Source organism: Carcharhinus amblyrhynchos, chromosome 2 (assembly GCF_965287045.1).
Source record: "Carcharhinus amblyrhynchos chromosome 2, sCarAmb.v2.hapA, whole genome shotgun sequence".
Taxonomy (NCBI): domain Eukaryota; kingdom Metazoa; phylum Chordata; class Chondrichthyes; order Carcharhiniformes; family Carcharhinidae; genus Carcharhinus; species Carcharhinus amblyrhynchos.
In genome coordinates, this window is record NC_137325.1 from 106,690,780 (window position 1) to 106,704,564 (window position 13,785).

At 40.6% G+C, this 13,785-nt stretch overlaps 1 protein-coding gene across 1 annotated transcript in view; it reads left to right on the top strand.

The window, feature by feature from the left end:
* rundc3b (RUN domain containing 3b) overlaps window positions 1–13,785 on the top strand; it is a 76,757-nt gene that overhangs the window by 16,008 nt on the left and 46,964 nt on the right. The window contains exon 2 of the mRNA XM_080210629.1: window positions 3,325–3,440. Coding sequence (XP_080066755.1) covers window positions 3,325–3,440 — 116 coding nt within the window. The remainder of the gene's footprint in view (window positions 1–3,324; window positions 3,441–13,785) is intronic.

Genomic DNA, 13,785 nt, shown 5'->3' on the forward strand with positions numbered 1-13,785 from the left:
TAGGGATATGGGGATAGGACCTGGGTGGGATTGTGTTCGGTGTAGACTCGATGGGCCGAAGGGCTTCTTTCTGCACTGTAGGGTTGTATGATTCTATGCACAAGTTTAACTGGGTCTCACAGCATTCCTTTATCACTCTGATAGACCATATCCAGTGACGTTGGTTGTTGTGAACTGGGAGACCTTGGATGAGTTGAAGGTACTTTAAAACGTGATTTCTCACTTGAGAGGCTTGTTGTGAAGGCTGTCAACATTCATTCTGATCCATTTTAATTAACAATCTTCAGAACAACTACTGCCATGATGGCCCTCTTCAATGCCAAGCAACTCACCTGACAGGTTCTGAAAGAACGATGCACCACCTCAATACTGTGGGAATATTTCTTGGGTGAAATATGAGTATTCTGTAAATATTTTGATGCTGCATAATGCCATTGTCCTCATGCACCAAGCGACCCATGTCTCCAATGATGAACAGGCCAGCCAGCCGTGACTATGTCCACGGATACAACCTAATGAGTTGTCACTACCTCCTGAAGTACTGTCTGACCGTTTACATGAAGAACCTCATAACATTTGTAAGCCTACTTGTGACAATAATAAATAAACTTAAACAGATTTTGACATCGTCTTCTCCCAACTGAATAAGTACCTACACCACCACTGTCGAGAACAGTGGCAAAGCCTGTAATTCAACATGACTGAAGCAAGTGTATCTTCAACCCTGATGAAGCCTGGAAAGCCGATGTCATGAACAAAGGCTTTATGAAAAATTCAATGCAGAATAATCTTCTGCAAAGTTCATGGGTAAATCAAAACCCATGTCTGCGCAGATTGTGGAAGATATGGATTTTTGATACACAATAGAAAATTTAAATCTCTTCAGTGTGTGACTATGCTCATCAGACCAAACCATGAAATATATAACAGCCCGGTGCCTGATTCAGATTTACAGAGGAGGCATCGCAGTGGTACACCTTTCCTACTCCTGACACAATTGCCTGGCTTAACTGCCTGAATTTAAAATTATCATTCTATATCAGCCATAAGAAAGAAGAATTAAAATGCCTTGCTCAGGGATGCCAAGTTGCGTTTGTCCAAATTTCCTCTTTTCTGTCTTACTAATTTAGGAATGAATTTTTCACTTATGATACTGGACATGTGGTTTGCAGTCATTTGAGAATACGCTGGGTAGCTTGGAGATTAATAACTCCCAAAAGGCAATGACAGTGACAAGGATGGCAAATTTAGTAAAAAGATTATAAAATAGTTTTGATATTCAAACATGTCTTCTCATTGGGTACATGAGATTCAGGGAATCATCCTTTTGCATTTTCCTTATTAAGCCTTGGATTTTGATTTAACTTGAGGATGTGATGACTTTTCAGGCAACAGCTTTTATAAAAAGAAATGGAAATTTATTTTGAAAACTAGAATTTATAAATTGGATCTGTTGTTGGTGAATACAGTGTAAGACACTGATGCATGCAGCCAGGCTTGCAAGCAAAGACAGTTTGGACACTAGCCTGCATCAAAACATACATTAATATTTTAATTGCATGTGAAACAAACTAGGTAGGAGGTAGGCATTTAATTTGTTAACTTTACACGTAGAATAAGATTTTTGTATAAAGGTGGCAATAACTGCTCAAAAATGTACCATGTAGGAAATAACATTAGTATTCATTGCTTACAGATACTTTAGTGGTATCAATTGCTTTCTTTCAGGACATCCTCAATGTATTATGTATAATTTTCTGATCTTTAGAACTAGAACTGCTTGAGCTTCACAATACAAGTTGCAAACTGATTCACTTGCAATATGAGCTTGTTGGATATTTATTAAAGGTGAACTTGATGGATTCCCTGTCTGAAGGTTCTGCTGGGAATGGTCTTCAGAACTCTGATCAAACCAGTTCAATTCAAAATTATAATCACAATTGACAACACCTTGATTTGCATTTGTAAAAAAATAGTTTTGAGCAACTCTTATTCAATGCATATTTATTTTATGCGCTAATAAATCCAATAAGGAATTCAAGACTCATTTATTTATCCAGAGAATGGTTAGAATGCTAAATTTGCTACCATGTGGAGTGGTTGATAGGAATAGAATGAATGCATTCAAGCTAGAGAAGTATATGAAGGTGGAACAAAATAGAAAGATATACTGGTAGAGTGAGATAAAATAATGTGTGGAACACTAACACTGCACCAGGGAGGCATAATGATTAGCAGTGCAGATCACAGTGCCAGAGACCAGGTTCTATTCCTGACTTGGGTCACTGTCTGTTTGGAGTTTGCATGTTCTCCCCGTGTCTGTGTGGGTTTCCCCCAGATGCTCTGGTTTGCTCCCACATTCCAAAATTGTGCAGGTTAGATGGATTGGCCATGCTAAATTGCGCCATAGTGTCAGGGGGATGGATTCGTGGGGTAATGGAGATGGGGCCTGGTGGGATTGTTGGTGCAGACTCGATGGCCGAATGGCTTCCTTCTGCACTGTAGAGATTCTATAATTCTATGCATAAATCAGCTGGGGCAAATAGCTTGGTCTGTGTTTCAATTTTTATGTAAAGCTAAAGATTTTCATTTACAATTTGGGTTAATTTTTGATTTGGTGTGTTATTTGCTTGCAACTGACTTTATTTTGGCCTATGGTCCTGAGAATGGTCATTTTAAAAGGAATGTTCTTTTCCAAACTTTGTGTAATTTGCAGGTTGAGGGAGGTTGTTAGACTGTGCAACAAGTGCTAAACCAGTTGCATCAATGACTCAATCAGAATGAAGAGATGGATGTAGTCCTAACTCTTGCCGTTGTTTTCCATTGAAATCCTGGGAGCAAAATCCAGACCCACAAAATAGACAGCAGGGAAATTTTACTTAGCTACAGATTTGGAATTTTGCCTATCATTCTTAAATTTCTTTCAAACAAAAAAAAGTGATGGGCTCTTGTTTTTGCCCTTTTCTCCTCCCCAATTTTCTCCACTGCTGAAAATGTGACTCTCAAACCATTAACTCTCTTTAACATCTTTTTCTTCCTGTGACTCCATTCAGAACCAAGACAAGAAGAAGTAATATCTCGTCTTGAAAGAATCCCATCTTCTAATTACTCTGCATGTCTGACACTTGCATTCTGCAATTCCACTGAATGTTTTTTTTCCCCTCTAGTGAGCTGCTGAGCAGTTAGCTGAGTGTCAGTTTAAACACTCAACTGTTGGGATATGTCATCATTTGCTGTTACTGAGTACTTTTATCCTTTCACGGCTGCTGTATTTGAATCTTAATCCTGATGTGTGTTTTTACCTGTGTTCTTTTCATTTTACAGATTTTCTGTCAAGACTCTAATTGATCGTTCCTGTTTTGAGACCATTGACGACTCGTGTTCAGAATTTACAAACTTTGCAGCTATTCTGGAACAAGTCCTGAGTCATCGTCTCAAAGGTAACCTTACCTGCTCTATACGCATTTATCGAATAAACAGGAGTTAGCCCACTGGGTTGTATTTGTTTCAGTGGGGGCGGGGCTGCCTTGTAATTGAGGGTGACGTCCATCAGATGATTGAGGAGGCTGATTCTGGATCTGCAAAATTTTCCGCAATGGGGGAACATTGTCGTTTGGGGGAGTGAAATTTGCAGCCCTGGGTTGGCTTCCCCCTCCTTCCTCTGCCACCGTCTGTCTCACTGTCCAGTCGCTGAACCTCAAAGTGGACCAGGCAACCACCTTTAAGGCTCCGTTTTGTTCTCCTTATGTTACATGGTAGATGTTTGTCCATTGTCCTGCAAAACTTTGAGATACCTATCCACAGCTTGCATGGTATAGAAATGCAAATTGTTCCTCAGGGTTCTGTCCTGATAATTAAAGCTGTAATGAAATTGCCAGCCTTTGATTTTCCTTTTATCTTTGGGCTACCTTTTAGTTGTTGCATTCGTGCTTTCTAAATTTATTTCCCTTGTTTCTGTTTCTCCTGCATTGTTTATTAACTTCCTTCATCCTTTTCAATTTAATGCCCCTACTTTTCATGTCTTTAGATTTTCAAGGTTTAAAGTTGGTGGCAGATGCCTAAATCTGAGAGAAAATGAGGGAGGAGCAATGGTGGCTGGTGGCTGCTTGCTGCATCCATAAAAGTGACTTCAAGGCTGTGCAAAGGCTAACATGATTTAATGACAGGATAATTGTGGCCCCTTTTTAAAAGGAATAAATATCTCTGGCCTCCGATCCAGAGATTACTTGACTGTTTCAGAAGGACAGGTAGCAGGAACCATTTTTAGATAAAAGGTAGACTCCTATTTTGGAAATACACATTTAATAACTTAAACTTGTTGATTTACTCCCATGATGCCATATTTATTTTTATTTCATTAACATGTTTCCTCATTCATGATATCTGAGGATTCTGCATTAATGAAATTAGTTATCAATAAAAACAAAACTCATTCATAATTCAGTGACCAAAGTCACTGAGGAGTCACAAATGATATGGAACATTGTGCAGTTATCAGTGAACATCCCCACTTCTGAAGTTATGATGGAGGGAAGGTCATTAATGAAGTAGCTGGAGATGGTTCAGCCTAGGACACTGCCCTGAGGAGCTCCTGCAGTGATGTCCTGGAGCTAAGATGATTGACTTCCAATCACCTCAACCACCTTCCATTGTGCTAGGTATGCCTCCAATGATTTTCCCATTGACTCCTGTTTTGCCTGGGCACCTTAATGGTGCCTTGTTATCAACAGCAGTCATTCACATCTCTGGCATTCAGCTCTTTTATCCATGTTTGACCAAGGCTGTAATGAGGTCAGGAGCTGAGTGATCCTGGCAAAACCATGAGCAGGTTATTGCTGATTGCGCTGCTGATGACTCTTCACTGATTGTCGAGAGCAGGCTGATGGGGCTGTAATTGGCTGAGTTGGATTTGTCCTGTTTCTTGTGTACAGGATATGCCTGGGCAATTTTCCATATTGCCTGGTGAATGCCAGTGTGTAGCTGTGCTGGAACAGCTTGGCTAGGGGAGCAGCAAGTTCTGGAGTACAAGTCTTCAGAACTATTACTGGAATATTAACAGGCCCATAACCTTTCCAGTATCCAGTGCCTGATTCTTGATATCAACTTGATTGCAGTTTATCATCCCAAGCCTGAATGTTTTGCTGGAGGTGGATAAGGACTTCTTCTGTTTCTGAGAAGTTGCTAAGATTGGTATTGGACATTAACCAGACCAGAAGCCTCCGGTCTTCTGACTTTATGATGAAAGCAAGGTCATTGATGAAGAGGCTGGAAATGGTTAGACTTAAGATCCTAAACTGAGGAATTTCTGCAGCAATGTCCTGGGACTGAGAATAACGGGCCTCCAACAACCAGTATCATCATCTTTTGTGTTAGGTATGACTCCAACCAGTGGGCATTTAAGAGTCAACCACATTGTTGTGGGTCGAAGTCACATATAGGGCAGGCCAGATAAGGATGGCAGATTTCCTTCCCTAAAAGAGATTAATGAATCAGATGGGTTTTTATAACAATCGAAAATGGTTTTATGGTCATCATTAGACTTGAATCTAATAAGAAAATCTGGAATTAATTCGAACCCAGCGCCTCCAAGCTTTACCCAGGGTCTCTTGATAACTAGTCTAGCGACAATACCACTAGGTCATTATCACCTTTAATGAAGATTCATGTCCTACAGCTCATATCTTAATTAGACAAGATTGAAGACACATTAGGCAAAACCAGTCTTAAATTAGTCATAAAGCTACTTTAGTTATAAAACTCAGTAATAAGCTATATTTATTTTAAATTTTATTTTACCAGCAAACTGAGAGTTCTGTTTCATTAAGTACATTGTACTGACTTTGATTAACATTAAAAAATCTTGTAGAAAGAAGTCCCAATTGTTGATTAGCAAATCAGATGTTTAAAATGTAGCGTTACCATCAGAGGGAGTAAGTGTTTTGTAAACATGATACCATGCTCATGTTCTAAAGAAAAGTATGTTAAGAACATTTTAAGGAAGAAATAACTAAATGAATAGACATTGTTCTAAATCTAGCCCAGTTTGCTCATCTTTCCACTAGTTGCAAAGTTCCTACATAAAATATCTTTGAGCAAACTCAATTCAGTTCTAGACGGCAGGAATTTCTGTCACAGTAAAAAAAAATCACTAATTTAAACAGCAATTGGCAATTATACTGATCATAACATTGCTGCTGTAGAAGATGGGGGAAAAAAATCACACAGTGCAGTGAAGATGCTCCCCGTGGCTTTAATTAAGGCACATTGCAAGAGCGCACCTTTGTTGTGCGGCTTTGAATAAACATAAAATATTCATTTGTGAGATGTGGACATTGCTGGTAAGGCCAATATTAATTGCTCAGCTCTGATTACTGCTTTTAATACAGCAGAACAGATTGTGCAGGAAAAATTTGCAGAGTACCAAGAATGTGATGTTTTTAACAATTCCTGGCTGCTTTCGCACAACAGAGCTAGTCTCTGTTGAATATGCAAACAAAGGTGACTATCTGTATATTTGAATTTGCAAAATCTTTATTTCAATTCAAGACAAGGGCTAATAGATTTAAACTCCAAATTCTCTATCCCTTCTGACCACAGTCAGTGCAATTTAACTTTTGATCAGGCTGATGTGTTTTCCCAAAGTGTCTCCCCCACTCCCAAGCAGCAGACTATCATGGATTTTATACAAGGAGTGTTACTTATGCAAATCTGTGGAATTCCCTGCCCAGTGAAGCAGTTGAGGCTACCTCATTGAATGCTTTTAAGGTGAGGATAGATACATTTTTGAACAGTAAAGGAATTAAGGGTTATGGTGAGCGGGCGGGTGAATGGAGCTGAGTCCAGGAAAAGATCAGCCATGATATTGAATGGTAGAGCAGCCTTGAGGGGCCAGATGGCCTACTCCTGCTCTTAATTCTTATGTTCTTATTCACACACTCCTGCTGGAAAGGTCTAATGTTATGTCAATCACACGACCAAGAAAGGTGCGTGCACTTTCCCTCAGCTGATAAATCAGTCCTTCGTATTGAGCACCACTTGGGAGAAGCACTAAGGAAAGCAATGGCACGGAATGTACTCTGGGTTGAGGATTTCAGTGTCTATGAGCAAGAGTGGCTCAGTAGCACCACCATTGACCAAGCCCTAAATAGTATAGCTGCTTGACTAGGTCTGTGGTAGGTTTTGAGGGAATCAAAACAGGGGAAAAAACCTTCTTCATCTTGTCCTCGCACACCATCTGTCACAGATACATCCGTTTATGACAGTATTGGTAGGAATGAGTACCGCATAGTCTTTATGGAGCCAAAATTCCATCCTTAAGTTGAGGGCATCCTCCATTGTGTTGTGTGGCAACACTATGCTACATGGGATAAATTTTGAACGTATCCCGCAAACCCAAAACTGGACATCCATGAGGCAGTGTGGACCATCCGCAGCAGCAAAGTTGATTTAACCACAATCTGTAATCTCAAGGCCCACTCCACTATTACCACCAAGCCGGGAGATTAACCCTGGTTCAATGAAGAGTGCAGGAAGGCATGCCAGGAGCAGCAGCAGGGAAGAAGCTGTTCTTGAGTTGAAAAATGAGATGAGAATCTGATGAAACTTCAAAACAGAGCTACCTGTATGCCGAACAACATGAGCAACAAGTGATAGAGCTAAACGATCTCACATCAGGTCAGTTCTAAGTCCTGCTGTTGTTGAATGCTTGCCCAGTGGTGGACAGTTGGGAAAACATAACTAACTGGAGGAGGAGGATCCCCAAATATCCCCATCCTCAATGATGGGGGGGCCCAGCACATTAGAGCAAGAGAATTTGATTTATTATTGTCACATGCATTAACATACAGTGAAAAGTATTGTATCTTGCACGCTATACAGACAAAACATACTGTTCATAGACAAGGAAAGGAGAGAATGCAGAAAATAGTGTTACAGTCATAGCTAGTCATATAGAAAGATCAACTTAATGTGAGCTTGGTCCATTCAAAGATCTGATGGCAGCAGGGAAGAAGCTGTTCTTGAGTCAGTTGGTATGTGTCTTCAGATTTTTGTATCTTTTTCCCAGTGGAAGAAGGTGGAAGAGAGAATGTCTGGCGTGGGGCCCTTGATTATGCCAGCTGCTTTTCTGAGGCAGCGGGAAATTTAGACAGAATCAGTGGATGGGAGGCTGGTTTGAATGAAGGACATTGCTTCATTAATGACTTTTTTAGTTTTTTGTGGCCTTGGGCAGAGCAGGAGCCATACCAAACTCTGTTACAACCAGAAAAGAATGTTTTCTATGTTACATCTGTAAAAGTTGGTGAGTGTCAAATTTCCTTAGTCTCCTGAGAAAGTAGAGGCATTGATGGGCTTTCTTAACGATAGTGTCGGCATGGAGAGACCAGCAGAGGTTGTTGGTGATCTGGACACCTAGAAACTTGAAGCTCTTGACTCTTTCTAGTTCGTCCGCATTGATGTAGACAGGAGCATGTTCTCCACTATGCTTCCTGAAGTCGATGACAATCTCCTTCATTTTGTTGACATTGAGGGAGAGATTATTGCCATCACACCAGTTCACCAGATTCTCTATCTCATTCCTGTATTCTGTCTCACCATTGTTTGAGCTCCAACCCATTCTGGTGTCATCAGCAAACTTAAAAACCTAGTTGGAGTTGCTTTCCATGGGTTAACTTTTGAGAAGGCTGCTCAGACGTCTGCAATGGAGACAAAACTAAAATGTTTCCAACAATCTTCAGCCAGAAAGTGCCAAGTGGATGATCCATCATGCTTTCCCCCCAAGGTCCATAGTATTGTAGATGCCAATCCTTAGAAAATTCAATTTTTGCCATGTGATATCAAAGGATGGCTGATGACACTGGACCCTGAAGAGTTTATTGTCCTCACAGGATTCTGGCAATAAAACTGAAGATTTCTCTTATGGATCTAGCTGCCAGCCTAGCCAAGCTGTTCCAATACAGCTAACATTTACCTGACAATATGACAAGTTGCCCAGTTATGTCCTGTCAACAGAAAGGACAAATCCAATTCGACCAATTATCATTACGTCGGTCTCTCAATCATCAACAAAATGATGGAAGGTGTTATCAGCAGAGCTATCTAGTGGCACTTGCACAACAATAACCTGCCCACGGATGCTCAGACCCAGCAAAGTGGCACTTCTATACACTCTGCAGGGAATGGCCCTGGAAGTTCTCAAGATTGACTCTGACTCTGATTCTGGACGTCATCAAATCTCATGGCATGAGGGCAAAAAGGATAAGGAAACCTTCTGCTGATCACCACGTACCATTAAGCTGATAAATCAGTTGAACGCCACTTGGAGGAAGCACTGAGGGTAGCAAGAACACAGCTGGGGGAATTCAAAGCCAGAAACTGAGTTGGCTGATTGCCAAAGGACATAGATGGTAACGGAATGTGTGTCACATGGTTGAGAAACCAATAAGGGGGAAAAACATACTTGATCTCGTCCTCATCAACCTCTAGGCAGCAAATTCATCTGTCCATGACTGTGTCGGTAGGAACGAGAACCACAATCCTGTGAAGACAGAGTACTGTCTTCTCACTGTGATGATACTGTGCCTTTAAGAAAATAATTTATATCATGTTTCTTATAAGGAATATGTTTAAAATTCAGCTGTTTTACACTGTGTCAATTTGGGCACCAAACAGTTCACATGCTGAGAATGTAGGCTAATGATTAATTTTGGTCAAAGATGTGTTTGTTTTAATCGGAATTGTTACATTTTTGTTTGTTTCTTTCCTTGGGGTTTCAGAGTAGGACCCTGAATAGGTTGATTGACAAAGATAGCCATGTACTTAAGGGAAGAAGCCAAGCTTACAGGGAAAAACATGCCGTTACTGTTGGATTCTGAAAGAAGCAATAGGACTGTAACTCGCAGTCCCAAGTATGAGCACATAAGGCTGTGTGTTGCTAACTGATTTTTGAAGTGGAGTTTAACTCTATAACAGGAATATTGCTTGAATTGGATGGAATAGAGATAAGTTAGCAGTTAAGGATTATATCATGTTTAAGTATTTCAATTGGTAAACGCTAAGCTAATTCATTCGTTATAGTTAAACTGTATTGTTAAATCTAGTTTGTTTTGGTAAAAACTTCCAGTGTATCAATAGAAGCATACCTAGAGTGAAACATCCTCACATTAATGCCAGAATAAAAAACTGTTGTAGTCTAGTCAGGCTTCATAATATACTTTTTGGGGTTTCTGATCTGGTACCTTAACCATATTGAGGATCCCTTCCATTGTATTCTGTGGCACTATCATCATGCTAAATAGATTTCAAACAAATCTAGTAACCATGAGGCACTCTAAGCCATCAGCAGCAGCAAAGCTGTACTTGACTACAATCTAGCAAAGCTGTTCCAGTACAGCTACAACACTGGCATCTACCCAGCAATGTGAAACATTGCCTGGGTATGTCCTGTACACAGCAAACAGGAAATTGAAGCTGGCTAATTGCCACTTCATTCATCTACTTTTGATCATCAGTAAAGTGATGGAGGGGGTCATCAACAGTGCTATCGAGTGGAATTACTTAGCAATAACCTGCTCACTGATGCTCAGGTTGTGTTCCGCCAAGATCACTCATGTATAATCCAGGTGATGAATTGGGGTGGGTGAACCCATAACAAGGTCAGAGGAGCACTCCTCCTCCTCTCCTCCTCTTCCTCCTATGGGAGATGTGAAAGAAAAATAGTTTTGGTAGTTTTCTTTCCTGATCATCTTCACCTCACAGGTTTTCCATTCAGATTAAGTCAACATTGTTTATCTGTAGTTGCCATTATAAAAACAAACTTGTGTTGGTGCTGATTTTCTGTGATTTTGATTTTAAGCTGTAATATGCTTACTGCCCATGATGTCAATCAAATCTAGTATCGTTATGTAAGAGAAGGTTCTTACTTTCCATATGTTCTTTTTGCTAGTTCAGTTGAGCAAGTTAAAGTTGAGAATAGTCAGCTCCTTTTCATTTCTAGGACTGGTAACTAACCTCTGGTGATGGTAACTAACCTCCATTGAGTTTAACTGCCCAGTTTCTACATTATCACCTGCAAAATGAAAAGGTTGAAGTTGAATTACTGTGTATAACATATGGGTGTTTCCACCCCAAACCCCCTTTCACCTGCAGACTCCAGTTTGCTCTGCCTGCTTTACAGCACTTATTCATAGAATCTGATAGTGCATATGGAGGCCATTTGGCCCATCGAGTCTGCACAAACCACAATCCCACCTATCCCCATAACACCATGCGTTTACCCCAGCTAATCCTCCTGACACTAAGGGGCAATTTACCATGGCCAATCCACCTAACCCGCACATCTTTGGAGTGTGGGAGAGAACCAGAGCACCCAGATGAAACACACACAGACACAGGGAGAATGTACAAACTCCACAGAGACAGTGACTCAAGCTGGGAATCGAACCCGGGTCCCTGATGCTGTGAGGCAGGAGTGCTAACCACTGTACCACTATGCTGCCAAATTGATGCAAAATGATTTCTCCTTACCCTTGTCATTTACTTCTTTTCTTCAAGATGCATGCCTGGTTTTCTTCCATCTGTTTGCCAGTTAAATGTTGGCATACGAGGATAGAAACTGCCTTTAGTTTTATTTTACACTCTCTGTCTCCTTAACTTTATGGCTCTAATATTTACTGGTGAAGTGTTTGTGGGAGTGGGGAGGTGGTTGCACAGGATTCTGGTCAAGTCAACTTTGAGGAGATTGCAAATCTCTGCTGAACGTGTTTCTGTGTTAGTTAATGAATTATGGTGGTGACACTTGCTTCAAGTATGGGGCCAGCTTGGTTTCTCTTATTACAATCATTGGGCACTGAATAGGACTCGGTATTCACAGCAGTGATGCTGAGGAAGATTAATGAGGCATTGCCAACTGTGGTAAATCTAGATGGGCTGACAACAGCAGGACAAACCATAAACAATATGATATTCCATTTCGATAATGAAAATCTATCGCACTCTCACACGGAATACCAATGATTTTGTTACTCGAGCAAGATTACATTTTTGTTCAAACTGTAGCTGGCTTTCACTACATTATCTCCTTTCCATCATGTTTGGTGCAGTTGCTTCTTTGCCAGGCAAGAGGACAATTGAATTACTGCAAGCACAGTTAACTTTTTTCGTCAGCTGTTAAGACAAAACGATTTTTTTCCTCTACCCGTGGCTTCCAAAAGGCCCCCAAGGAAGTGTTTGTCATATGCTAGTGGAGTAGAGATAGACCATCACCTTGAATATAACATGACTAAGGAAGTCTTGTGGCACAATGGTCGTGTACCTACCTCTGGACCAGAAACTCCGGGTCCATATCCAGCACCAGGACTTGTTGGCCAAGGGAGGAACGTTCGTAACACAGTTCAACAGGCTTATAATCAGCTCAGGAATCCTTCCACCACCTCCCCGCTATTCCTTAAAGAAGAAAAGAAGTGTGTGTGAAAGTATCCTTTAAAAAAATCAATGGCCAGCACTGCTTCATGACGCAAACTGGGAAATGTGTAGTTTAACAAGTTTGGCACTATGATCAATGAGTCTTTCCCACAGTAGGCAGTGATTGATCGGGTATAGAGGTGTGAAAAACTTCAACAATAGGCTCTACAAGATCCAGTTTATTTTCACAGATTGAAAAATGTACTGACATGATGATATTTCCCCCACAGCAAAGATAAATTGAATTCTGGTATGTTGAAAATACATCCACAGAATTGCAATTAAATCATGCCACAGCTCAGTGGAAAATACCAATTTATGAACATGATGGAAAGTCTATTCCATTCTCTTGGTGGTCGTATGCTGCTCGTGACTGCTGCCTACCCACGTGAACATGCTGGGCAAATGTGGGACCTTTTCAGAATTCAGTTGTGACCTCTACATTGCTCATTGACACACAAACACTTCACTTCGTACCAATTAAATACTGTTCTCTCCAGGGTGCCTGTAGTTTCTGTAACAGCATAAATGGATGGCTGTATTATGGGATATTCAAATAAGCCTTTCAAGAGACTGCTTGGTTGGCGCTCAGTAGTTCTAGTGGCAAAAAAAAAGCCTTAAGTTTGTGAGATCGAGCCATTTCTGCCACCTCCAGTGTGATATCAGCACCAAATACATCTGCCCTTTCCCTCCCTGAAGGAACCTTTTCCCTCCATAATACCCTGGTCTATTCCTCAGTCAGCCCCCCAGCACCCTTCCAACAACACTTTCCCATGTAAACACAGGTGATGTAACATCTTGCCTTTTAACTCCTGTTAAGCCCCAAACACTCCTCCTAGGCAAAGCAGTAATTTTTGTGTACTACTTTCAATCTAATCTACTGTGTACTGCACACAATGCGGTCTCCTCTACTTTAGGAAAATCAAATTGTTTGGGGTGTTGCAATGGTTTTCTTGTTGTATTTTAAAACTATCGTTCCCCTCAAGTGGCCAAACAAAGTAAATTGTTCCAAGATGAACTTATTAGTAGTTACAACAGAATGGTTCCAAGATGAGCTTTACTATAGCTAGCAATAGTGTGTGAAATTTGGAGTGAAAGCTTCAGAACTACATAGGCAATTAGAAACTCAGTATTGATTACAAGTAATTAACATATACCAATAACAATAGGAGTTGTCTCTATCCTAACATAGTTATGATTACATCATGCATACTTAAGGTTGTGATGTCCAATTAAAACTTGTGCATGTTATGTTGTCAAGCTATAATCTCTGACCAATTGTATCGCAACCTCTCTTTCCATTCTTCCTTGTTCTCATGGGCAGAC